Source organism: Nothobranchius furzeri, chromosome 5 (genome assembly GCF_043380555.1).
Source record: "Nothobranchius furzeri strain GRZ-AD chromosome 5, NfurGRZ-RIMD1, whole genome shotgun sequence".
NCBI classification, from domain to species: Eukaryota; Metazoa; Chordata; class Actinopteri; order Cyprinodontiformes; family Nothobranchiidae; genus Nothobranchius; species Nothobranchius furzeri.
Genome location: NC_091745.1, coordinates 48,717,687 through 48,743,606, shown reverse-complemented (window position 1 = coordinate 48,743,606; position 25,920 = coordinate 48,717,687). Strand labels below are relative to the sequence as shown.

Genomic DNA, 25,920 nt, shown 5'->3' with positions numbered 1-25,920 from the left:
TTCTACAACCCCCCAAGGCTCTTCACAACACAGCCATTCATCCACTCACACACACATTCACACGCTGGTGGTCATGAGCTACGATGTAGCCACAGCGGCTCTGGGGCGCGCTGACAGAGGCGAGGCTGCCGAGCACAGGCGTCCCTCCGACCACCACCTGCAGGTGAGGGGGGTTAAGTGTCTTGCCCAAGGACACAACAACAGCATCCTCTGGTCGGAGCTGGGATCGAACCTGCAACCTTCCGAGCCACTGCTGTTTTGACTTCATTTGGATGGCTTTAGGGTCGACTGACATTACACCATGTTTCAGATTTCACTCATTTTGAATTCATGTCAGTAATAAGAAGAAATGAGTTTTAAATATTCATTCATGAAAAGACATAAACTAAGAGAAAGCTCTGGACTAAACCGTCGGCTCAACCGCCAAAACGCTTTTAATCACAGAAAACAAGTTAAAAACAGCCATAAATATAGGAAAATGTCAATTAAATTAAACTTAGAAGGTTTATTTCCTGTGTGAATCTGTGTAATCAATTTTAGTTAATTAGATATTTTCTCTAATGAAGTCTAGCCTGAAGTTGTCCTTTCTACCTGATTGTTCTACAGACGTGTTGGAGGGTTAGGGTTCCCTGGAGCAGAAGCTACTGGTTCACTTCTCTTTGTGTATGTCATTTAATTTGTCAAAACCTTTCTTATTACAGATGCAAAAATCTTATTTCCTACTCAGGAAACACGTTCTCACTCCCAGCGCGTCTAAAACAAACGCTTGGTCAGCCACCCTCCACGTCAGACCCCTGACGCCAAAAGTGCCCTTTTTCGTTACTTATGTGCGAAAAGGGTTTTTTACCTTATCTGATTGCAGATCCCAATGCAGTGTAAAACTGAAGCGATGGGATGTCCGCAGCCAGGGCACCAAACAAGCTCATTGTACCTCATCTTAACCTTATCCTCTTATTTAACCTTCCCCTCACCCCTATCCTAACCTTAACCATCTTGCTAGCGAACACGTTAGTGATGTGTCGATCGCTCTAAAAGCCGGCTCTGTGAAGTGAACGGCGGGAGCCGCCTCGTGATTGGTCGAGTTTGGACCGAGCCAACGCGAGGGGGAGGTTTCAGCTACCAAGGTGGAGGTTAAAAGTAGAGGGTATTTGTAACCTCCCCCTCGCCAGATGGTATGTTCTAACGTTCCCCTTGGGCGGCAAATACGAAAATTCACAGTCAGACTCTGACTGTCAGAGTCAGAATGCATGGGAAACAAACGCTTGATCACAGTGAGAGTAACGTTTTAGGTAGCAAGAGGGTTAAGGTTAGGATGAGGGTGAGGGGAAGGTTATAAATAGTGAAACGTTAAGGTTTAGGTGCGGTTAAATGAGCTGGTTCTGTGCCGCATCAGCGGATATCTAATCACGTCAGTGTAACGCTGCATTGGGATCTGCAGTTACAAAAAAGAAAAAACCCTTTTCGCACATAAGTAACGAAAAAGAGCACTATTGGCGTCTGGGGTCTGACGTGGAGGGTGGCTGACCAAGCGTTTGTTTCCGACGCTTAGGGTGTGAGAATGTGTTGCCTCAGTTATTAACCCCAATCTGGGTTATTTAGTGTTTAGTATCTGCTGATACTAACACCTTAAGTACAGGTGAGTTTCTGTGACGGATGAAAATGTGGGTTAAATTCACCATTTCACCCTCTCACCAACTGCACTGCCAAGCTCCCTGCCGCCAAAATGGGCTCAAACCAGTGTCAGAGTTTTACAAATCACAAAGTTTGTGTGGAAAGGGACATGCACATAGTGGAGCTACGGTGATAAAACGCTTATAAAGATCTTCAGATACGAAAAGCGAGCCTTGGTGGAGATTCTTGTTATTTTTTTATTCGTATGTTAGCTGCTAGCTACACGTAGCTACATGCTGTGAGGTTGGCGTACGTTCATTACCAAGTTCTGCCAAATAAACTACATGATCTCGCTAGCTTCATGTTTTCACTTTTTGAGAGAGAGGAGAGGTAGCTGACGTGTTCGTGTGTGTGGGATGGAAAAGTCATTAAAAGACTGAAAACCAGTATTTTTTTATTTACTTTTGAATACTGATATCGGTCGATATTATTGGTAGATCGATAATATTGGACACCTCTAGCACCAACCAATAAGAAACGTACCTTGAGTGGGACGTTGAGCCTCAGAACAGCACTTCCGTTACCGCGAACGTCCAACATTTACCGGTTGATCTGTAGCTGGGCTCTTTCTGAGTTCGCTGCAGCCGCACAGTTTCAGAGTGACTCAAATTCTAGTTGTCTTACCGACTTTGTGTGTTTTTATGATAATTAATATTTATGTCGTTGTCAGGTTTTTCAGCTTTAAAGGAGACTTTTTATCCTTCAGGTTTCAATTATTTCCTCTCAGTTTGTGGAGCGGCTCAGTATTAATGCTACACTCTCTAAGGGACCTAACCACACACACACACACACACACACACACACACACACACACACACACACACACACACACACACACACACACACACACACACCAGCATGCCCTTGCTTTCCAGCGCATCAAACACTTTGTTATTGCTGTTTTCCTTCACCATAATGAAAGCTGTGTGGGATTATTCATCCCCTCTGAACACACACACACACACACACACACACACACACACACACACACACACACACACACACACACACATATATTTTCTCTCTCACATTAGTGTTTCTTCTTCAGCAGATAGTGCTAATCAGACATATTAATATTTAGAAGGGAAGCGTTTTGGTGATAACCGTGACGGGAACACTTTATGGTTTGGGGCTGCAGCACATCAAAGGCTCGTTTGAATGAGATGTTTATTGAATTGTTGTTTTTCACAGGAGGACACTTTTAGGTCTGACCTTGTTTCTGTGTGAACTCAACACATTAACTCTGCTTTGTGCTCGAGTTTACACGTAACCTTGTCCATCCTGAAGAACAGAAATCAGGAAGAAGCTCTGCTTTAACATGTTTTAGAGAGTGTGTGTGTGTGTGTTTATCTTTTCCAGCATATTATTTATTTATTCCCTTTCTGGTGCTTTAGCTGTTAAAGCTGAATTCATTAGTATTTGACGGACTCGTTTGACCAGAGAAAAGAAGCAGGTTGAATATTTTCCTTTGTAGCTAAAAAGTAAAGGATGAACAGTTTCTTCTCTAAAGCTAGCATCAGTGACAGCATTCAGCGCAGCCCTGACATGGCTGCTCAGCTCTGGTCACATGCTGAGTGTTGGAGACTTGTGTGCTAGGACAGCCATTCTGAAAGTCTGGACTATGGCTCAAGCAGCACCGAGGCCAGGAGAGCCACATCTGAAAGAGTTCAGGAAACGTCTACCATATCATACCATACCAAGTTTATTTATAAAGCACATTTAAAAACAGCACTCCCTCTGCACAATGCCAGGAAGAAAGTTGATGCTGTGACTCTGAGCTTGGCTAATACATACTTTTAGCCAGCTGTTGCCCTAGTGTTTTTATTGGGAGCTAGCTTGTTGAAATCCTTTCGCTGCTGTAGCTGCTGGCTACAGGTGCACAGGTAAATCAGGTGCGTCATCTGTTTAAAGCCATTGTGTTGACAGATCATGATGTTGCATGCACAGACATCTCATACGTGGACGCATCATGGACTGGAGCTACCTACTGGAGCTTGTGTAGTAGCAAGCCACCATCTTGGATGGGTCCCCATTTGCCCCCAGTGCATTTATTTCTACTGAGAAAGGTGCTTACCCAAATAAAAAACATACTTATTATTCATTTTTGCAAAGTCAGACATATAGTATGGCATGATTATTAAAGTATAATAAAATTAATTAAAATGTAAAATCCCATCAGGAAGGCTAGAAAAGTCAGCTGTAATCCCACGTGATTACTGAACATTTTCATTAGTGTCCCAACATTGGACAGTGTCCTGCTTTGACCTTGGAGAGTAAAGAAACCTGCCCAATATGGCGCTGTTACACCCTCCAGCGCCCAATAGCGTGTACGTATTCATGTCTATAGTTGCATGTCTTCATATCGCTGCAGATGGACGAGGAGCCTCAGAAGCCTCAGGTTGCTCTCTCAAGGCATACAGATATGTTGCTCACACCTGGTTTCTCATCCCAGTGATTTTAGAAGAAGACAATGTTTTATATAGCGTCTCTCGAGATAAGAATCATTTTTTTATTGGCGCTGTGACCCGTTGCACTGGAACTACCTTTTAGGGGGGGGGGGACTAGGTTTAACTATAACACCAAAGGACACAACACGTCACTGTTAGCAGGAGTGGTTTTTGTTCACAAGCATTTGCTTTTAAACTTAACAAAAGGACTTTGTTCATCACAGTTACTGTTGACCCCTGACCTAGAAAACATATTTGGACCTTTGGATATCAGGTTTTGGATCAAAGAAATGTGCTAATAAGTGTTTCCTGCATTCCTTTCTCACCTCCATCTTGGTGTGTGCAGAGTGCAAGTTCCACTGCACCAATGGAAACTGCTTACGTCTGGGCTCGCTGATCTGCAACCAGCTGAATAACTGTGGGGACAACAGCGATGAGGAGAATTGCCCTGTGGTCACCCAGCACCCTCCGCCAGGCATCTTCAACTGTGAGTGCTGCAGGATGCTGCTACACCTCCAACCCTCTTTCTGTCAGAGCACAAGCAAACTATACAACCTCCCTCTGTCTTTAGCTTACCTAGAGCTGCTTTATCCCACAGGACTGCTGGTCAGTCCCCACTGAGCTGGGACAAAGTGGAAGCTTTCATTCTCTATTTCCTCCATCCCTCCTGCTGCTGTCTCCTCATATGTTATTTATTTATTTCACTCGTTTGAATGTTATACCAATACTAGTCAGCCCAAAAGACAAATAAAATTTAAAACAAAGGTTAAAACACACACAAATGGATGAAAAGGGGGGAAACATTATACGTTTTTCATTATAAAGCCACAAAATGCACATCCGTCTTTGATCATTGTCTCACATACCAGACTCAGCAATATAATCAGTCTCAAATGTTATTCAGTTGATTTATTAAATCTAATTTTTTATCTTTGAAATGGATCCAAATCCATCATTTTACTTCACATACTGAAATACTTTGGGTCATGCTACAACACGACTGATGCATACCCATCGAGCGTAGTGCTCATCACACCAGTCCAATCCAGGTGATTAAGATGCTTCGATGAAAACCCGATCCCAACAGCACGAGAACAACTAAAACACAAGCGTCATGTGCTAATGAAAGCAGGCTACAGAAATACTACTGATACATAAAATGAAAAGTATGCAACCAAACCCTGGACCTTGAGGAACTCCACATTTCCTCGTAGCTTTGACTTGTCACACAGCACAGAGTGTTTTCAAATGACCACGGTCAGTTTTCACTCTCATTCCACAGCCGTGTAATTCAGACATCAGAAAAACAGTTATATAAATGAATTAAGACCCTTTAAATCAATAAAGGGTTAAAGTTGTGTCGATCGCATTCCTTATGGTGTGGATTTACGTGAAACTGTCTAGAGATCAGGTTCAAGACTGTGGGATGTAGTTTTTTTTGGTTGAGCTTACCTTTGGGGTGTTTTCTGTTTGTGGGTGTTGTTGAGTGGGTTAGGGTTCGGTGGATTCTCCTGGGACACTCTTTGGAGACTCCTGCCACTTAAGAGACCCTAACACCTCTCTGGAGGGATGGAGGACCAGGGCTTTGATCAGCAAACTTGACTTGCATGGATGTAACTGTGGCTTTAAAGCTGGGCACCCAGCATTTTCTCTTTAGATTAAAAACCAACCTCTGAGGAGGAGCAAACCACGTACGGAAGCAAAGAAGTCCAGCTGCAGCTTTTCGAAACCTTCTAGGATCACCTGGAAATCTAACCTTCACCACCCTTTTGATTGAAATCATAACATGTTTGCTATCAAGTCTTCTCTGTAAGTTAGTATTTAGTGACTTTGGCATTTTCTCTGATTGCTTTTAGAGTTTTCTAAGGAAAAAACAGGTATTTTTTACGAATTGACCCAAACCTAACTTTCGTGACTCAAACCACCCTTTGGTCCCAGAAATGCACCAGTGTGAAAATTACAAAACGTTGACCTGCGTGACCCCCACGACTGGATGTTTACGGTTAGTGTACATAAATCCTGCTTGTCAGGTGCACCTTCCTTTGTACAGGAGAACCTGTTCTCACCGACTCTCTCTGTTTAACGCAAGCTTTTGCCCCGTTTCACTTTTAGCCTGAACCCAGTTTTCCTGAGCACCCCCCACCTCAGCTGTAGCCACCTCCATCCACCCTCCAGCTGAGCGTCCAGGGAGTGAGATACGACGGTTCCCCGACTCATCACGATCAATGGCAACACAGGGAGGGAGAGGGGCAGAGAGAGGGAGGGAACGACAGGGTGAAGGACACCAATGGGCTGCAGTGGCTGTCTGCCAGACCACTTTGATGTGCTGCAGCATTCTCTTTCAACAACTTTTAGGAGGAGAGGGAAAACTTTTTACAGCAGCACTTTCATCCTTGGCTCTGTAAGAAACTGTGTGTGTGTGTGTGTGTCTGGCGGGCTCCTTACCTTCTCCATCTCTCTCCTCTCATCTCGCCCTCCCTCTTTCACCCCCCCCCCCCCACCTCCCATCTCCCTCCCTCAAATTCTTTTCACCTCTCCCACCTTGTTTTGTGAATTCATCTCATTTATTCTGTCTTTCTGTTTCTACCGCTCCACAAGGCACAAGGAGCAACTTCTTTTGGCGGAGGTGGTGTGTGTGTGTGTGTGTGTGTGTGTGTGTGTGTGTGTGTGTGTGTGTGTGTGTGTGTGTGTGTGTGTGTGTGTGTGTGTGTGTCTGTGTTGGGGGTTGGGGCGGGTTTCATTCCAAATGAATACAACTCTGAGCCGGTACTTAAAATACTGTATTAAGCTGTCTGGGACGAATGTTAATGTAAATGTCTGTGTGGTGTTGGGGGAAAGCTGAACAATGATTGTAAATTACTGAGGTGCTACACTATTTCTGAGAGACGCTGGGGGAGACGGATGAAGGGATGCAGGAAGAAAGAGAAGAAAAGGGAGAGACTTCCAAAAATGGCTGGGGATTTGAAAGCAATTGCAGACTCAGAGGACACGGGTTAACAAAACGGGATGAGGATGGGAGAAGGGGCAGCATGGAGGTTGATGGACAGACTGAGAGGGGGTGAGGAGGAGAAATGGATGGGTGAGGGACTGTTTCTGTGGTAATAGAGTTTGCCATCTTGTTGCTGCCGCTGGCTGTTGCCGTGGCGGTGGCAGACAGATGGATCATGAATACCGTCTAGACACACTGCAGCCTGACGCCCCACATCTCACTCCAGCACCTCCCCTCCACTCTCCCCTCTAGTCGTGTCATTTCCTCTTTTTCACTCATCTTCTCTTCCTAAAATTGATGCCAGCTCACTCTCAACAGTTTCACACCAAAACAGTCTAAATCTGCTCACGTTTCCCAGCTTTTCTGATGAAGGTTAATTATATTAGATACAGTTTCCTTCCTTTACAAGATGGATGTCTGTTTAGTGACCCAAACTCAGCTTTCGCTGCAGATACATGTGTCTTCCTCATACTTTGGAGAAAAGGTGTGAGCAGAGATCGAGGTCTCAGAGTTAAGTTATGTTAAATATTTCTTTTCGGAATGAAGCTGTAAAAAATCAACGTTTGTGCTTTTATGTGTTAGCTTAGCATCTCCAGAAGGACTGGATGGGTCTCATTGAAACAGGAAGTAATTACTAGATGTTAATTATTAGTGCCTGATTCAAGATGGCTGCCATAGCCAAACTCAAAAGAGATGTTAGTTTGACATTTTGTGTTGAGGCTAGGTGTGATAGCAGCTGTTTAAACAAACAACAGACCTTCTCTTAGAAACTATCACATTAAAGAGCAAGTTCTTAATTTTTAAATGTGATCGGTCAGTCTGAGCTTACCTTGTAGCCTGAATGTAAAAGTAGTCCTCTACCCCTATTTCCTGCATTTGTTACGACAGAAAATAGACGCTCGGATTAGAAACGCCAGTGACGTTAGCACGTTGTGACGTTAAAAGAGCATTCAAGGACTCATGACGGGGGCGGCGAGACGCTGCTTCCCCGTTAACCACCGTTATTATCTGTCAGTTGTCAAGAAGTAGATTTAAACCATAGAGAAATCAAATTCATCAGCGTGGTTAGCACATGCAGCACTGTGGGCTGCACAAGTAAACATTTCCAGCTGATAAATATGCTGAAGGCAGAGGTTAGCAGCCATGAAGAGAGTTTGTCTCATGACTGCCCTGCCTGTCCAGACACAAGCTATCAGATTAAATTAATTCCTCTTTATATAATTACAGAACCTGGGTTCAGTGGTTGGAGCGAGCAGCCTTTAATGCTTTTCACTGTTTGTCCCTCCAGAGATCCGTCCAGCCACTCATTTCGTTCGCTTCGTCATTCTGAGCTCATCAAAAACGGAGCATCCGTTCATCCCCAAAGACGATCCGTGCCACGGCATTCCTTCAGCATTAACCCGCTCAGCGCAGAAACAATCCAGTTACATCTTCCATGATATTCCCGTATGAGTAGCGATGGGTACCGAATTCGGTACTTTTTAAGGTACCGACTGAATTCCACAGTACCGACCGATCACCGATTCACGTCATTTGAAACGGTGCCTCGTTTCGGTACCCGTCCTTCATAATGAGAACTTGCCTAGACAGCTGCGCATGCGCAAAAGCGTTATGTCGTTGGTCCCTGCGAGCGAGTTGTAAACAGAGCAGCATGGTAGAAAGAACGCACTCTAAAGCTTGGGTCCACTTCACTAAATGTGATGGGTAACTGGGTGATGATGAAACCAGCGACAACGATCTAAGTGAGACATCCTCATCTTAATCTGCTCCGGTAGGTAAATAAAATGTTTAAGATAACGTTAGCTTGATATGTTAGCACTAATGGTGCATTCGCTTTCTCCTCGGAAATTCTAACTTCCCAGTAGGAAAAATCAAATGAAAAAAGACGTCAAAAGGAATGAAGATACACAGTAAATTTAGTTCACAGTAAAGATGTTTGCTTCAGTTTAATTATCAGCTTATAAAACTACAAGGACGATGTTAAAATACAAACAGTTGTATGTTATTTATTGTGATATTTATCAAATATGGTTATATATTGAGAAAAATATATATTTAATTATAAAAAAGAATTAAAATATTAAACACTCAAAAGTATCGAAAATTGGTACCGTTAAGTACCGGTATCGATTCCTAGGTACCGGGAATTAGTACCGAATCGATTCAAATGTCTAAGGTACCTATCCCTACGTATGAGCAGCCAAGTCTGAGGACTTTCATCCCCACAGCTCGTTAGCTATTTTGGATGGATCTGGAAGCCTAGCACCATATGAGATGTGTTAAAATAAAAGTTTATTTAGCTTAAATTAGCGCTCTGGCTCTGGACAACGGTGTTTTCGTCCTGGAGGAATGTACGCTAGGACCCGGATGTAAACGGTGTCTGTTTGTGTGTTAGCAGAGCACCTCTTCACTTTCCTGTTTTGTTGCTATTATCTCTCCTGGTCTGATGCAACAGAAGCAGATCATGCTAAATTAAATGTTAAGTGAACGTTTACATCATGAGAAACTGAGTTCAGCATTATTTGGGTGGTCTGTCAGACCAGTAGCAGCCCGCTGCAGGTGAAGAGCACTCCTGTTCAGAGGCTGAGGTCATCATCATCATCATCATCATCATCATCATCATCATCATCATCATCATAACGCTGGATTGCATGCGTGACAGCTTAATGCAACAACATGAAGATGAGAATGAATAACTTCCCAAAACGTTTTTAGGGACAGATTTTTTTCTGAATGAGATTTTTGTGCCATGACTTTCTCAGTAGCATTAGGCTTCATTATGATGTCATTGGTTTATTAAAGTAAACCTACATTTAATGTTAGGTGAATAAAAAGTGTTTCATTACCACTGAGTTTTAATTTAACTGAGCTCATCTTCATCCATCTAGCCATCTTCTACTTACTCGAGGGACAACAGGTCCAGGATGAAAGCCCAGACATCCCTCTCCCCAGCTTCCCTGGAGGATCCACAGGCCTTCCCCTGCTCCAGCGAGTTTTAGGTCTACCCTGGAGTCTCTACTCAGTGGGACATGCCTTGAAAACCTCCAGAGAAAGGCTACCAGGATGCATCCCATCCAGATGCCTGAGCCACCTCAGCTGGATGCTAAATGAAGAGAAGCAGAAATTCTATGAAGAACATGACACCAAGAGTACCCTGATGAAGGATGACCTTGTCTGGACATGGGAGACTTGGACTCCCTCCTGGAGCTTGTCAGTGAGCATCTTGGGTTCGACCTGTGAGGAGGAGTCGGAGTCGAGGATAGTGCAAGTCAGGTAGCAGGCTAAGGTCCAGCTAAGGCTAATTTCTGGTAAAACAGACAATGCTGTAGAAACCTGACTTCTGCACGTAACCGGCTCTGTCCAGCTGATACCAGTAACTGCCGGATGACGAGCTGTGGAAGCATTCTTCTGATAATATCATCACCACAAAGCAACACGTAGCGCCATCAAACAGTCCAGTACGAACCAGATCAGCTGTGCTGCTGCGCTGTGGTTGTCCATGCCTTCGGCCATTGTTCACATCACATTTTTACTCCGTCAGCTTCACTTGTGCCAGTGTTTGTTTACTAACACGGACATAAAAGGGTGTATGCTGCCCCCTACTATAGGGGAGTGGAGCATGCTTTACTTTAGGGTTGGGTTTTCCTAACGTACATGTAAACTAGGATAAAGGCTCCCAGCTGTAGATGGGCCTAGACTGACTTAGGTGTGCGTGTAAACCTGCTGACTAAATTCATCATCAGGTGGGGTTTTATATTAAAACCTTCATTTTTGCTCGTGTTTAGTTTTATATCCACATTTACTGCAACCCCTCCAATATGTAAATACCTTTATAAGATTTCCCATCACTAGTGTCCTAGTGCCCTTTGGAGCAGGGCCCGGCTGTGGACGGGCCTCTAACCTTCATATGGGTCTTTGAGCACATGCATGATAACATCAACATGTGCAAAACAACTAAGCCGTCGAAGCTGATCAGCTGGCACCGTAACACACTCTTAGACCCATTAAAGGAATTGTACTCCTCTGAAAAGCAGCAGAACACACCTTTACAGATGTAAGGGATCATTTAAAGAGTAACGGTCATCTAAAGCACCATTCAGCCCATGAGAGCCCCTTAGGGAACAGGAGCGTACTGCTGCAGATCACACGGTGATGCAACAGAACACGCTGCTGTTTCTCTTCAGCCAGGCTTGTTGGTGGGCTTTGTTGAAGTGAAGAAGAAGGGACAAGCAAGGAGACCTGAGGATGGTCCGGATCGATGGTCAGCTCTAACTTAGTCATTGATCCCAATCCAGTGTGAATGGCACTTCAGCAGCATGCAGCGAGCCTTTGGGCTGGTGGATTGATTCTGGTTGTGTCTGAGACTCATAACTGTGAAGGCTCATTATTGACTCGGTCCTTCTAGACAGTCTGAGTGCTCGAGACAGGCTGCTGCGTGCCATAGAGTCCGCCTTTTATTTTTCTAATGCTGTGTCATTTCTGAGGCACGTAAAACCATCGATGGCCCACATTCATGTAGCCTCTGAATTGTGCTTCGGCTATTCTCACATTGTAATAATGAGCCACTCACAAAACTCTCATGTAGCACAAATCTTTATACACCCACCCCCGCTTTGCCATGTCAAAAATTCATCAGTTTCTTCCTCAGAAGTTCTGGTCCTCAGAGGTTCTGATCCTCAGAGGTTCTGGTCCTCAGAGATACTGGTCCATCCTGACATGACAGCATCAGCTCCATCCATGTTGAGAAGCTCCCGTTCCACCACATCCCAGAGGTTCTGGACTGATATCTGGTGACTGTGGAGGCTGCTGGCGCCCAGAGCATCCAGTTAGAGATGATCTGAGCACTTAGACACCGAGGGCTGTGGGTGTAAGTGAGGTGGTGCGGTGGCATCAGCTGGCATAGGCCAGACAATGCCCGCACTGCCCGCTCACCACAGCCATGGAATACACCTCATCAACACACAACAACACTATATCGGAGCAGGCAGAGGGAGACTAGGGGTCTTAGCACACCTCTGATGTTGCTTGGCTTCCTGGGGCTGGAGGCTAGGAGGGAGATCTGGCCGTCTGGTTGGGGTCTGGGGTGGTGGGTTGCTGTGCTCAGCGTTGGGCGGGGGAGCCTGCTCATCAGCACCCCAGCAGAAAGGGTCGAACTCTGGTTACCGGTGATGGTTGTACCCAGTGTGCAGCAGTACCGGGACCAGAGTGAATAGGGTGTGTATGTGTGAGCATGAGGGAGGGAGTGTGTGACTGTGTTTGTGTATGACTATGTATGTCAGGTGGGGCCTTTGACTCCTCTCTTCTCCTGGGACTTCTTTTGATGATATAGATCTTCGTCTCCCCTCCCCCAGCCACACCTGGTGTGGAGTGTGGTTCCTTGGTTTGCCTGAGTGTTCATGGCTCCCGGGTCAGGGGGTTTAAGATTTTTGGCGTCTGCCTGATCAATCCCGGTGGCTGTCTGGTGGGGTCTAGGTCCCTGGGCTCTGCTGGGTCCCCAGCAGGGGTGGTCGCCCCTGGGTCCCGGGTCGCTGGGTCCCGGGCTCGGCCGGCTAGGGGGTGGGAGGCTGCGGGCGGGCCTGTGGGCTTGCTGCTGATGTCTCCCGTGACTCTGCCAGCTGCTGGTTGTGGCCCCCCGGGGCGATTCTCTGTGCCTCTCGAGGGGGGCGGGGGCCTTTCTGGTTGCAGTCTCCTTGGGGTTCCTGTGTTCTGGGGCAGTGCCTGGATCTCTGGGACTTGGGGCTCCCTCCGTCTCCTACGCATCTTTGGGGGGCGGATCTGTGGTCCCTCCCACTCTCTGTTGGACGCTCCTATAGATAACCCTTACATAAGCAAGTGTGTGTACACACACAGGTGCTCACATGGTGCTCTCAAAAGTATGGGCACGTTCAACACAGGTCTTAAGGCTGTCGTTGCCACTTAATGCACTGTGATTTATTATCGTGTGATTGTTCAGTTAAACAATGTTGATTTTATATTTCATCATCAGGTTGACGCAGTGATAGCTTGCTCCTGATGTATTGTTGTGTGTCCCATATTTTTTTCTATTCTTCCTCTTTCTGCAGGTCTAGAAGCATACTCTTGTTAATTATTGTTTATCTTTATGGACACCCCCCCCCCCCCCCCACCCTCCCCACCTTTTGTCTTTTCCTTTCTCTTTCACCTCTGTCTCCGTGTCTGGTCAGAATTACAAAGCATTCAAAAACAATAACAATAAAGTTTTAAGTATCAGGCGTGACATTAAAAGCAGACACTTTAATGCTCCACCTGAGAATAAATCTGTAAGGCTTGTTACCAGCATTCAGACATCAATTCTGTTTCCTTCACAGCCAGACAGGACACGGGGAAAAATAAATAAATAAAAGAGATGATCTGAGCTTTGTGACAGCTCAGTGCAGAAAGATGATGTCATCAAAGAATTACATTTAGTTTCTGTAATTAGCGGTGTTTGTGTGTTTTGCCACAAATAAACCCCTTTAATTGTATTATTGTTATTATTATTGTTTATAACTTGATAGTATAAACGAGACAGACGTTAGTGGGTGTGTCTTTGGTGATCCTTTGAGCTGCTGCTACTTGAACTTCTCTTTGTCTTCTGTGCTGGTTTCTAATCTCGTATGTGTGAGTCGCAGCACATCACTGATGCTGGGCTCGAGTGAAGGCAGTGTCACGCATGTGTTATGTTGCTGCTTCAGCTTTGCTCTGCCATGAAAACAACAGAAGTCGTGTCGGATGGATGTCCACTCTGCGGTTTAGCGACTGCTCCAGGTGTCTCCCACCTGTACCTTCATGAATCTGTCTGTGACCACCTAAAACTTGATCAACGCGGTAATCCTGCTGGAGAACTTTTTATGAGAAAGTCTGATTTGGTTGAATGCCAACAATCTTTTTCTTTGTGACAGATGAAACTGGCACAGCGACTCCATCCGAGGTTCATGGAGTGATTTATGTAGCCACTGGGATCCGACACGTTACACAGAGGTGTAGTTCAGCTGATGCATGTGCAGGGGACTTGTGAAGGACTACAGAGAACTACCTGAAACTCTGTTTGGTCTGTCTGAATACAACAGCACACTGAGAACCTGAAACCTTTTGTCTGTTCTGGTGGAAACATCTCTCTTTAGTCTGGTTTGTTCCTCTTCAGCAGAGATATTCATGGTTTATTTTTAAGAGCATGCAAATGTCGGAAAAAGGCTCTAATCCATCTGGCAGCAAGTATGCATGCGTGCACAAGAAGCTTTTGCTCATGGATTTACACACTTGTGACTTGTTAAACAGAAACATCTGTAAACAGGGCTTCACCTGAAGCAGAGCAGTGCATAAAGACTTGAAACTCGTTAGAAGGTGACAAAGTCTGACCTGTGTGTGGAGCTGAATGTGAGCACGAGCTGGCACCGTGTGTGTGTCTGCTGGGTACTGACACCTTCTGTTTGCTGGTCTCATTGTAACAACTGGTGCTATAAATGTGTGTTTTTCTGTTTGAAATCATTCAAAACTTTCTTCCTCCATCATTCCTAATCTCTGGCTGTGGCTAAAGTCAGGGGTTGATCCTTGTGAGGATCCGTTCTCCCTGGTAGGACGGTTCCTACCTGAACCACTAAGACTGGCTGAGACAGTGCTAAACAGAAGTAGAACTAAACTTAGCGGCCATGCAGTAAGACACACGGCACCCGTCCTACGGGCTTGTTTCTGAATAGTTCCCTTGTTGTTTTGGACAAAGTAAATATGCAACAAAAGGTTAGCAGCAGAACCGCTTTAAGATTTCTCATTTTGTCCGGCCAGACATGAACGTACTTCCATTTAAAAGTCTCCCAGTGAATCAAGCACAGATACACCAGACCTGTGTTATAACTGTCCCCACTAACTAGCACACTCTGAGCGGTCAGAGGTCACATGGCTTAACAAAGCAGAACACCTGATCTTTATGACTTATGGGTTTATGAGTTATTTGAGTCTTTATGAATGTTTCACATGCCGTTGCCGGCGTTCGTTGACTTTATGCCTTTGTGCTGTAAGGATGCGGTTAAAGGAGGACTCACCATGACCCCTTTTACATCACACACTGGTTAGACTCATCAGCGTTACAGAACCAACTATTTTAAAACCACTCGAGTCCCTTCAGATCGAATAATCATAGAAGCAGAACAATGTTTTAGGGAAGTAAACGTGACTACTGAGAGTCCTTCACACACCTGCCATCTAGCAGCTCTTCTCCTTTGAAGGTTTCTCACTGAAACTATCATGCTGTTGTTTCACACGTCACCTTTAACGTCTTCATTAGGGCTTTTGTTCACTTTGTGATGAGAACATTAGTTTTATTGTCTTGTAAGTGAAAATATCCTGTAATAAAACCCACGTAGTGATGTTTTGTTCTGTAATCGTGTCCTCCAACACTTGGATCATTTCAAGTCCTTGTTTGGTTTATTAAGAGCTCAGGCTCGCTCTGATTGCTGTTTTCATCCATGTTGCTCACAACATCTGTCCCATTTGATCAGCTCATCTAGTTTACACTAGAGCCCTGCACGAGACTGTTTTCTTCATCCCGCTCCTGCCCGCTCCCGCTGAATTTCTGACCATTACCGCCCGCAACCGCAACGTGTATGTTACACTCCCGCCCGCACCCGCAGTGTGCATGTCTACTCCCGCCCGCAACCGCAAAACCCGGAGAAATTATTACCTCACAATAAAAGAGATGTATTGAGTTTGCGTCCTCTCTGGTTCTGGAGAAAACGTCATTTTATTGGATACGGAAACCACATGAATCCTTGTTTCGTTTCTCAGGCTTGCACGTCTTGGTCAGGATTAACCATTTAACGGCGAGGCGTCACCAGGATCACCGGTGACACCTCGGCACATGCAATTTCAAATAACTCCTCACTACTTAAATTATAAAATTCTTAAAAAATAATAATAATAAAGGAGCTACTGTGTGGTGCTTAAAGGAAAATCAAGGCCGTTTCATATTCTATTCTCCTCTGTAATCACGCAGTGATCGAGGCCTCTTTTCTAAGAGACCTGAATGAGAAATATTGACACAATCGGCATATAGACAACACAGCGCAGTGACTTTTAATAACTTCGTTTTTATACATGTGTATAAAAAATTAACACAATCACATTGTACATAAAATAGACCGCTTTGCAAAACAAGTACCGTATAAACATGAAAAACAGCAGATTTAAAGTTTTTTGCCATATGTTGCAGGTGTTCTGTTAAATAAAATTAAATAAAAACGTTCAAACTTAGGCATGCCGCACAGTAACACAGGCACCTAATTAACAAATAGCAACAGATTGAGTGCCTCAAATAACACTAATAGATAACAAAGATAACTTATAAAAACCAAAAAATTAAATTTACTGATTAATCACTTGGTTGGAATATTGCTGTGAAGGAAGAGAATGTGGCTGACCGACTGCGGTCCCAGTCCTGTGCGTCTCTCTTCCAAGATGCGCCCACAGACACTGAATGCGCCCTCTGAAGGCGCACTGCATGCAGGGATACTGAAAATGAAATGCGCCAGCTTTGAGAGCGCTTGGAAGCGCTCTTTGTTGAACTTCCACCATTGAAGCACGTTGTTTGGGTCTGGGTTGTCAGAGAGCCGGCAGGTGAGATATTCAGAAATTTCATCATCGACCGACTTTGGCGCTGATGCAAATGACGCGTCATCTTCCCAGTCTGCGAATCGTTCTGTGCTTTGCTTTTTTGCTGGTGGTGGCTCATCCTCTGCTGTGGCTGGGACCAGGTCAAACTGCATCTTCTGAATAATATCCTTTGCGTCTTTAAAAAAGCATTTTATTCATATATTAATTAATATTTATTTAAAAAATGGCTCGTGTCATTCATTTAGCTATTATGCCTCTCATTCATTCTTATTTCTCCTTCTATTTTTAAAATTCATTTTAAATATAATTTTAATTATAACTGCATTGCATGCCATTTTCTGTTTTTATAAAAAGCTAGGCAGCATACCTTTAATTACATCTTCTCTTGCGTCTGAGGGCAGCATCCGTAGCAGTCGCATTTTAGGAGTCAGCAGTGTACATCATGTGGAGAGGGGATGCAGATGTGTCACTGGTGCCCATAAGTTCTTCCAGACGTGAGGCACACACATTGGTGACTTTAGAGAGCGAGGGCTCGTGGGATGCAGCTTGGCAGTGTTCAATGAGTCTCACAGACCACGGCAGTGGAAGTGATGCGCTGGGAGTGGAGTTGTCGGATTCTAGGTCATTGGTAGCATCCTTAAATAACTTAAGAAATGCAACTACTGTTTTCAGAGTGTTTCCATTGATCTGCACAATTCTTTCATATTGGTTATTGCTCAGCAGTAATGTGGAGATTTCCTCATGCTGTTGAAGTATGGAATCCAACATGTCATAATTTGAATTCCATCGGGTCTCGACTGACTGCTTGAGAGATTTTTTCAAGTTGTTTTGCAGACCTGAATGTTTGAAATATTTCACCAGTTTTTTTGCATTGGTCAACAGTTCAGACAGCTCAGCAGTTTCATCCAACACGCCTGGTGAAAATGCACTAGACAGAGTGACGTTCAGGATGTGCGCGTTGCAGTTCAGCCTTGTGTGTCCACGCAGGGCAGCAACTATGTTGGCTCCACGGTTGGTGACAAACACAACACGGCCAGACAGAAGTGTCGCATCTATTCCAAACTCACGGAGTTTCTGGAAGAGCAGGTTCCTGATATTCTCCCCTGTTTTTGACACACCGCTCTCGAACGGAGCAGCAAATAACACCCTGGAAACTAGGTTGAAGTCGTTGTTTGCATAATGGATGGTGCCGGTTATAAATGACGTTTTATGATAATCCTCCGTCCAGATATCTGTTGTGATGGCGCATCCGTACGTTTCAATGATGGGCCTTATCTCCGCTGCCACTGACCGCCTGCAGCGCTGTTGCTCGCCCCTCGATATGTCTGGATACAGTGGTTGGATGAGGCAAAATATCTTTTACATCAAATTTGCCATATTTAGCGGCAACATTAACAAAATGTTGCGCTATGTCAACAAAGCCTTTCCCGGCAACAAAATCATACGGCCATATGTCTGCGCAGCACACTTCCACACATTTCTCAGCAGTTTCTTGTTTAATTTGTGCAGGGAGAAGTGGTTTATCCTTGAAAAGCAGCTTACTTTGACCGGGCAGAACAGAGCAGGAGTGCCGCCTCAACCCAGAGATGCCGGATTTGTGTCCGTTGTAAACGAGTATTTTCGCGCATTTGTCGCAGCTGACAAAGTCCAATTCGTTTCCAGCTTTGTCACAAACAATTGAGAAACTCCTCCAAATGTCTGACTTGCCTTGCTTGATTTTCGTGTCATAAAGACCTTGTTTTAGCTTCTTTTCAACGTCAGTTGCCGACTCCATCATGCTTATCCCGATCCCGCACTGTTTTTTTTAACCGACCGTTCCCGCCCGCAGCAAAATTCAAACCGCCCGCTCCCGCGAGATTTGTGTTGGGTCCCGCGGGACCCAATCCCAATGCAGCCCTCTAGTTTACACAATGTCTGTTAGTTTACGCTCCTTTGTTTTAAGATGCCACAATAAAAGTGAAGAACCAGAAAATAGCATCGACATGCTAGCTAGTCTAAGCAGATCAAGGCTCGTCTAGGCTAGTCTAAGATAGGTTGTGCTAGTTTAAGTTAAACCAGCTTAGTCTAGACTCGACCAGGCTCGTCTAGGCTAGTCTAAGATAAGCTGTGCTAGTTTAGGCTAAAGGCATTAGTCAAACACATCATGAAGGTTTTGCTGTGAAACACAAGCATTCTTCAGGGTTCCTATAGGGAACTAGAGAGTGATGTTAGTACAGCGTGTTCCAGGCTTCCCCATGTTATTAACATCTGATTGGGATTCATGTGAAGGAAGCGTGCCACTCCTGTCCTCAGGCGTTAACCCTGGGCAGTTGAAGGATCTACTCTGAGTGGAAACAACATGCAAATACCAGGCCGAGCAATGAAAGAAGACTTTCTCACTTTTCTGTTCCTGTCTCACTCTTCTGCTCTGTAGCTACCGTCTTTCATCCTCCCTGGCTTTGTCTCTCAGCCTCTTCTTCTCCTCTTTGAAGCCTCCTGAACTGTTGTGCTTGTTTTCCAGGAGCTACTTGGGTCAGACTTGAGCAGTGTCTGGCTTTAGGTCTGCCTGTGACCCAAAGCTGAGCAGCTGCAGATCTAGAGACTGCTTTAAGGTGGTGGCCCAAACGGCCATGTGTCCATACGGCCAACTCCAAACACAAACCGCCTGTTGAGCCAGAAGGGCTGATGACTGTGGAATTGTCTTTGGATATTCATGAGGATTTACCACAGAAGATGTGCTTCATTTATTTCACTTTGTTCAAGGGTAATGAAGTGTCTTCTCTGTATTTTGAGTGCACTCCATTTTATCTCCAAAATGCTAACTGAGAAGGAAAGCTCTACGCTGCTTGAATGTCATTGATGGATGATGTTATTGGAGGCTGTTGAGAGCGTTTCAAAGAGCTGAAGTCTAACAGAGCTCCTCTCTGAAAAGATGACCATTGGGGGGCTTCACAGGGGAGGTGTTTGAAGCTGAATGAAGTCATGCCAAGTTTATCACAGAGCTTGATCATCTTCATCTTAAAGAAAGGGTCAAATACTAAATTCCCTTTTCCAAGTTAATGATTACGCAGCGCTTTACAGAAAACCAGACTTCTGAAGTGCTTCACAAGATAAAAGAAAGAACAAATAATTAAAAGACAAAGAATTAAAATATACTAATACAATCCAAACCACCTTTATTTATTTAGCCCTTGATACACAACTCTGTTGACCAAAGTTCTGTGCAGATAAAAACAAACAACCAGCAAAGGTAGAACACTAAAGGAAAACATAAAACATCAAAAACATGCTAAAAATAAAACACAACACAGCCTAAAACAACAAGAGTGGACAAGAAGTATCAATGTTAAACGCCAGCGAATGAAAGTGGGACTTAAAGCCACAAGTGAGGAGGCCTGTCTAAAGCTGACAGGTAGCTGGGTCTATAGTCTAGGTCTGGGACCTATCAGCTCCAGCCTTGACCTTTGAACCACTGCTAGTCAGCCGACCTCAGCTGGGGCGTTGGCTCATCGAGCAAAAGCACGTCCGTTAGATAAGAAGTTGCCACCCCATTTAAAGTTCTATACACCAACACCAGGATCCTAAAACCAATCCTAGAACATCTGGGATCCAGTGCAGTGAAGCTAGCGCCGGAGTGACATGTTCATACCTGTGGGTACCCGTTAGCAAACGCGCCGCAGCGTTCTGGACCAACTGTAATCTAGAAAGACTTCCCGTGAGTCAGGGATGTTGACGAGGCTTTCCATCAGAGACCGGGATCTGGGCCTCATATTCCTGAGAGGACTGTAGAGGGCCAGTGCATCATTGGTGTACTGCAGAGCAAATTAATGGAGAGCAGTCATTTCAACTGGATCCTGTAACTTGTGGGGAACAAGTGAAGGGAAGTGATATGATCACCCTTCCTACCAGTTAATAAGCATTTTGGGTCAGTTGTAGATGGTCTAAAGGGGATTTATATAGTTATGGAGAAAGATTAGCTTCACTGATCATGATGGATCGCCTTGATCTGAGTTTCCACCCCATCAAAAGTCCACCATTTGTTGTTTAATGAAAACATGAACATGTGCTAGTCATCTGGGCAGCACACTGTCCTCCTGTGACTCCTGCTGCTGTAGTGATCAGTACTTTTAGGATTTGGACTTTCTGACACTGAAGGAAGGAAGGAAGAGTCTGCTGTAGCTGCAGCCCGTGTCTGCTGTGTGTTTCCTTCAGTAACAGCTGATCCTGCCCCGTGATTTCCTTTCAGCATCATGTAGGTTTCAGCGCAGACGCAGGATGAAGGCTACTGCAGGAACAAATGTGCTGCGATGTTTCTGTGCGGGCCTCTCTTTAGTGGTTAGTATGCGTAACAGGCACACTCCGGTGAACAGGTCAAGGTGGGAGGTCAAGGGTGAGCAGAGCTAATGCTTTCATGCTCTTGATTCAGCTCCTCTCGGGTGTAATACCCGCCTGTCAATTTGTTTGAGCGGCGGATTTACATAATGAATTTATATTAGCCACTGTTCTCCACACACTCCCCCTTCACTCTCTCTCTCTCTCTCTCTCTCTCTCTGGTGCTCTCTCTTTGCCCCCCTCCACCCCCATTTGCCTCTCATCAAGTTTACCAAGTGCCCAGAGAGCAGACTGTTTAAATGCAAACGAGCCTCATTTCCAAACTGACGCCACGGCCCAAGTATGCCTCGCATACAAGAGTCCGAGCCCCGCTGAGAGGCATCGGCAAGAGATGGATGGATATGGATGATGGCAGGAGAGAGAGAGTGATGGAAATACAGAAGGAAGGGTGGCTGTTGCGGAGCGGGGGAGTAAAACAGGATTCAGAGCAGCAGGGCGGTGGCGCTCATAGATGTTGTCTCCATTGACATTCCCTCCAGAGAAGAGGTGATGAACACGCTGCTGTCCTGTTTCACCAAACAATGATGAATTTATAATTTATGCGCCACCGTGGGGCCAGGCTCCACCTGTTTTCTTCTTTTTGATTCCCAAAATGAGTCGCTGCTGTCACAGAGATGGTGTTACCATAGTTCCTGAGTCTAAACCTTCTCAGCATCCAGCTGTGATGGAGGAACAGCTCAGCTGAGCAACCCATCCTGAGGAGAACATGAGTGACTTTTTTCTTCCTAGCATGTCTCAAAAATAGGCCATCTGTTACCACGGTAACCCAAATGAGCCACTGACAGCAGCTTAGACATTTATTTTCATCTTGGTTCTTTTTCCACTCTTTCATCAGTTTATACATCAAAGTGTAGACATCCTGTCACTACTTAGATTATTACAAAAGGGATTCCAAATGATGGACAAGTTTATACATTTGAAAAGTTTTCTTTATTAAATATACTTTGTACTACTAAAAATCCCTTGTGAACATGTTGCCAGTCTAGTGAAAATGGCCTTTTAGGGTTCTACAAGCCCCCAAGGTGCTTTACAACTGTCACGCGCGCAGGTGAGTTGAGCAGTTGTGAGGATCCAAATGCTGGGGAGGAAGCAGGTAGGCAGACAAACTGGAACATGTAAAAAGTCTTTAATGATAAACGCACGTAGGACATGGAAATAATGAACCGACAAGACACACAGAACTCAGAGGGTTTAAATACATGAGGGCGGGGAGCCTGGGTGATTAGAAAACGAGAGGCAGGTGGGAGTAATCAGGAGACACAGGACTGCACAGAACGGGGAGACAGGACAGGGTGTGACAAAAACACATCCAGTCATACACCCACACACACACACATTCACACACTGGTGCTGATGAGCTACATTGTAGCCACAGCTGCCCTGAGGTGCACTGCTGGATGTTGGGTTGCTGTACCACCGGTCCCTCCTTCCACCAGCAGGCATGGTGGGATAAGTGTCTTGCCCAAGGACACAATGGGGGTCGAACCTGCAACTCGCTGGTTGCGGGACGGGCACTTAACTACTCTGCCACCTTATATATGATAAAGTATTATCATTGGCATGTCATTGGTTCTGGAATATCAGTTATGTTCTTGTAAATAGGACGCTTGGATTTGATGAGTTCCCGCCTTTAACCGTGTGAATTCTGGCAAAGCATCACGGATGAATACGAAAAAGAAGAAAGCAGCTTTGGCAACAAGCTCGCAGTGATAGACTGGCCATCAGGACCACTGGGTAACCCTAACCCGGTGGCCTGGCTGCCAATCTGGTCTATTCTTGAGTTGCTGATGGGCAGGTCAGGGTGTGCTTGATTCTTTAATAATCATCCGCCCCGCTGAAGCTCACAGTCTCATACTCCCTGACGGGTCCTCCTCCTCCCTCCTCTGGCCCACTTTCCCTTGTATGTATACAGTGTCTACATTAAAGGGGAGGAGCATGCAGGTTGGGCACTTCCTCAATGGGGAGGGGCGGGGCACGTTGACACAAACCTGCCGCAGATCAGCAGCTCATCTGCAGCTGAAAGAGCAGGATGCATGTGCAAAGCCAAAAATTGCGTTTGGGATATTTTTGAGGAGGAATAACAACATAATATAGTCAGATGCTCAAAAAGTTGATTTAGCATTAAATAGTCCTTTAAGCAGGAAAAACAGTCAGAAGACACGTTGCTGCTTTAGTTCTCATCATGATTAAGACCAGAGGTTTGTTATTCAGAACGCCCATGACCGTAGCATAGCCCTGTTCTAACACGCTAACAGATGAGCTAACAGATATCACCAGCTGTTCACCACACCATACCAGTTTATTTATAAAGCACAGTTTAAAATAGCATGTCAGCTAACCAAATGTTGTACACAAAAAGCTCAAACACACATAAAGCAAAACAAACCTGAGCCTTTAGTTGAAAAGCATAAAAAGACTAAGCATAAAATACGTGTTAAAAGGACAAAGAGAACAAGTCAAATGGCTATGGCGGGTAAGGGAGAAACCAGATGAAACCTGCTAAAAACAGCACCCACAAAACCAAAACAAGCTAAAAAAACATTTCTAGGTGCAACTAAAAAAGCAGATGAATCAGAGTTAAAGTAAAGGGAAAAGTAAAACAGCGCTAAGAGGTGCAGGAGTCGTGCAGTGTTTGTTAAAGGTGATCATGTAGGGTAGGCGATGCTGTATGATGTGTCTTCAGAGTCGGCTGAAACCTACTGAGGGATGAAGCAGACGCACTTGGAAGGGTAAGGAGTTTCAGAGTTTGGGTGCAGCGTGAGAAAAGGCGCGCTCCCCCGTGATTTATACCGGCCCTTCGGAAGTACCAGTAGCTGGAGATCGGCTGATCAAGGGAACGTGTGGGTGTACATGGAGTCAACAGCTCAGTTAACCACGCTACAGTTAGATAAGATGGAGGCAGACCATTCAAAGCATTGTAAACAAAAAGCAAGACTTTCAAGTGAATTCTAACTTTAACCGGGAGCCAGTGCTAATTAGCAAGAATGGGCGTGATGTGTGGGCTTCGCAGTGGCGCAGTGGTTAGAGCTGTTGCCTTGCAGCTGGGTTTGCTTCCCGGCCTGGGATCTTTCTGCAGTTAGCATGGTCTCCCTGTGCATGCGTGGGTTCTCTCCGGGTACTCCGCCTTCCTCCTACCGTCCAAAATCATGACTGTTAGGTTGATTGGTCTGTCTAAATTGTCCTTAGGTGTGAGTGTGTGTGTGTGTGTGTGTGTGTGTGTGTGTGTGTGTGTGTGTGTGTGTGTGTGTGTGTGTGTGTGTGTGTGTGTGTGTGTGTGTGTTATTGTTTGTCCTGTGTGTCTCTGTGTTGCCGTGCGATTGACTGGCTCTCTGTCCAGGGTGTACCTCGCCTGATTGCCCATTGACCGCTGGAGATAGGCACCAGCCCCCCCGCAACCCTACGTGGACAAAGCGGGTTCAGACGATCGATGGATAGATGGGTGTGATGTGCATGCGTCAGTTGGAATTGGTTAGGAACCTGGCTGCAGCAAGGCATTTATCCCGATCAGCACAGAGGTGGCGTAGTCAAGGCGGGAGGTGATGAATGCGTGAATGACACATTCAAGATGCGGGCGTTTGAGGATGGATTTAAGCCGTGTGAGGCAGCGAAGTAAAAAAAAGTTGAAAAAAGCAAGACCCAACAGTGGCATTGGCTTGTGAAGTCATTGAGAGGTCACATATTTTCTAAATCAGCGGCAACTGTCTGACTGGAGACAAACTGCAGGAAAGGGAAACAAGAAGCTCATGGGATTCCAAAAATCCAGCTGACGTCTTCTTTTAAGGTCAGGAAAGAGTAAAGATAAAACTCTGAGACCCTGAACAACATTTGCATGGGTTGGTCTCCTTGAGCCCACCTCCCGGTGGTGGTGGTACATCATGAACGGGTGCTGAACACGCACTGGTTAAAGTCTAACACTGGAACTGATTTGTGGGGACAAAACAATGTGTGTTTTATGTGGAGCTAAATGAACCAATAAAGTTGTATTTTGAACCGGATTGTACTTCCCACCAGTTTATTCTCAGAACTCTGGAGGAGTTAGAGCCACACTTTCAGGATTTATGCCATCCTACCTGTGACCAAGCTCACACACACACACACACACACACACACACACACACACACACACACACACACACACACACACACACCTGACAGCGGTGGGGGCCTTACACCACTGTTCCTGCCACGCTGTAAAACTTCCCTGGAGGCCCTCGTGGTCGTGGTGTCACAACGAGTGTAGAGCTCACTAACATGCCTTGTACTGTAGTTAGCAGCTTGTCTGTCCCCTCCAGCTCCTCCTCCTCCACCTCCTTTTCTTTCAGTTCCACTGATTCCACAGTGGAGGTAATAACCCCCTCCCCTTCTGTCCTCATACGATAGACTTGTCTGTCATCCTCCTCCTCTTCCTCCCTCAGTCTATTTGAGCCCAGTGTGTGTGCTAGGTAATGATGCAGCTGGGCCATTAAAAGTGGGGGGCTATTTGACAGCGCTCGATGCCTTTCATTCCTCCCCCCCCCCCCCCTCCTATGCACACACACAAACACACACACACACACACACACACACAGAGGCCCCGAAAGGACCCAAATGATCCTACATGGAAGTAAATGGAGCCGTCACCCAGACGCTGAGCAGTTCTCTCTAGATGAGGGTTGTGAATTTTTTTTGGGGGGGGTTGTGAGGAGAAAGAGAGCTGAAGTTGGTCTCTCTGTCTCCATCGACTGTGTCCCCCCCCCCCCCCCCCCCCCCCCCCACACACACACATCTTTTGGAAGATTATGTATGTGTTTGAAGTCTGACCATTTGTCTTAGAAGATTGTGGACAGCTTGTATTGACTA

General features: G+C 45.4%; 1 protein-coding gene across 1 annotated transcript in view; it reads left to right on the top strand.

Annotated features, from left to right (window-relative positions):
- LOC107378883 (low-density lipoprotein receptor class A domain-containing protein 4) overlaps positions 1–25,920 on the top strand; it is a 222,681-nt gene that overhangs the window by 60,880 nt on the left and 135,881 nt on the right. Inside the window, exon 2 of the mRNA XM_054741343.2 lies at positions 4,465–4,605. Coding sequence (XP_054597318.1) covers positions 4,465–4,605 — 141 coding nt within the window. The remainder of the gene's footprint in view (positions 1–4,464; positions 4,606–25,920) is intronic.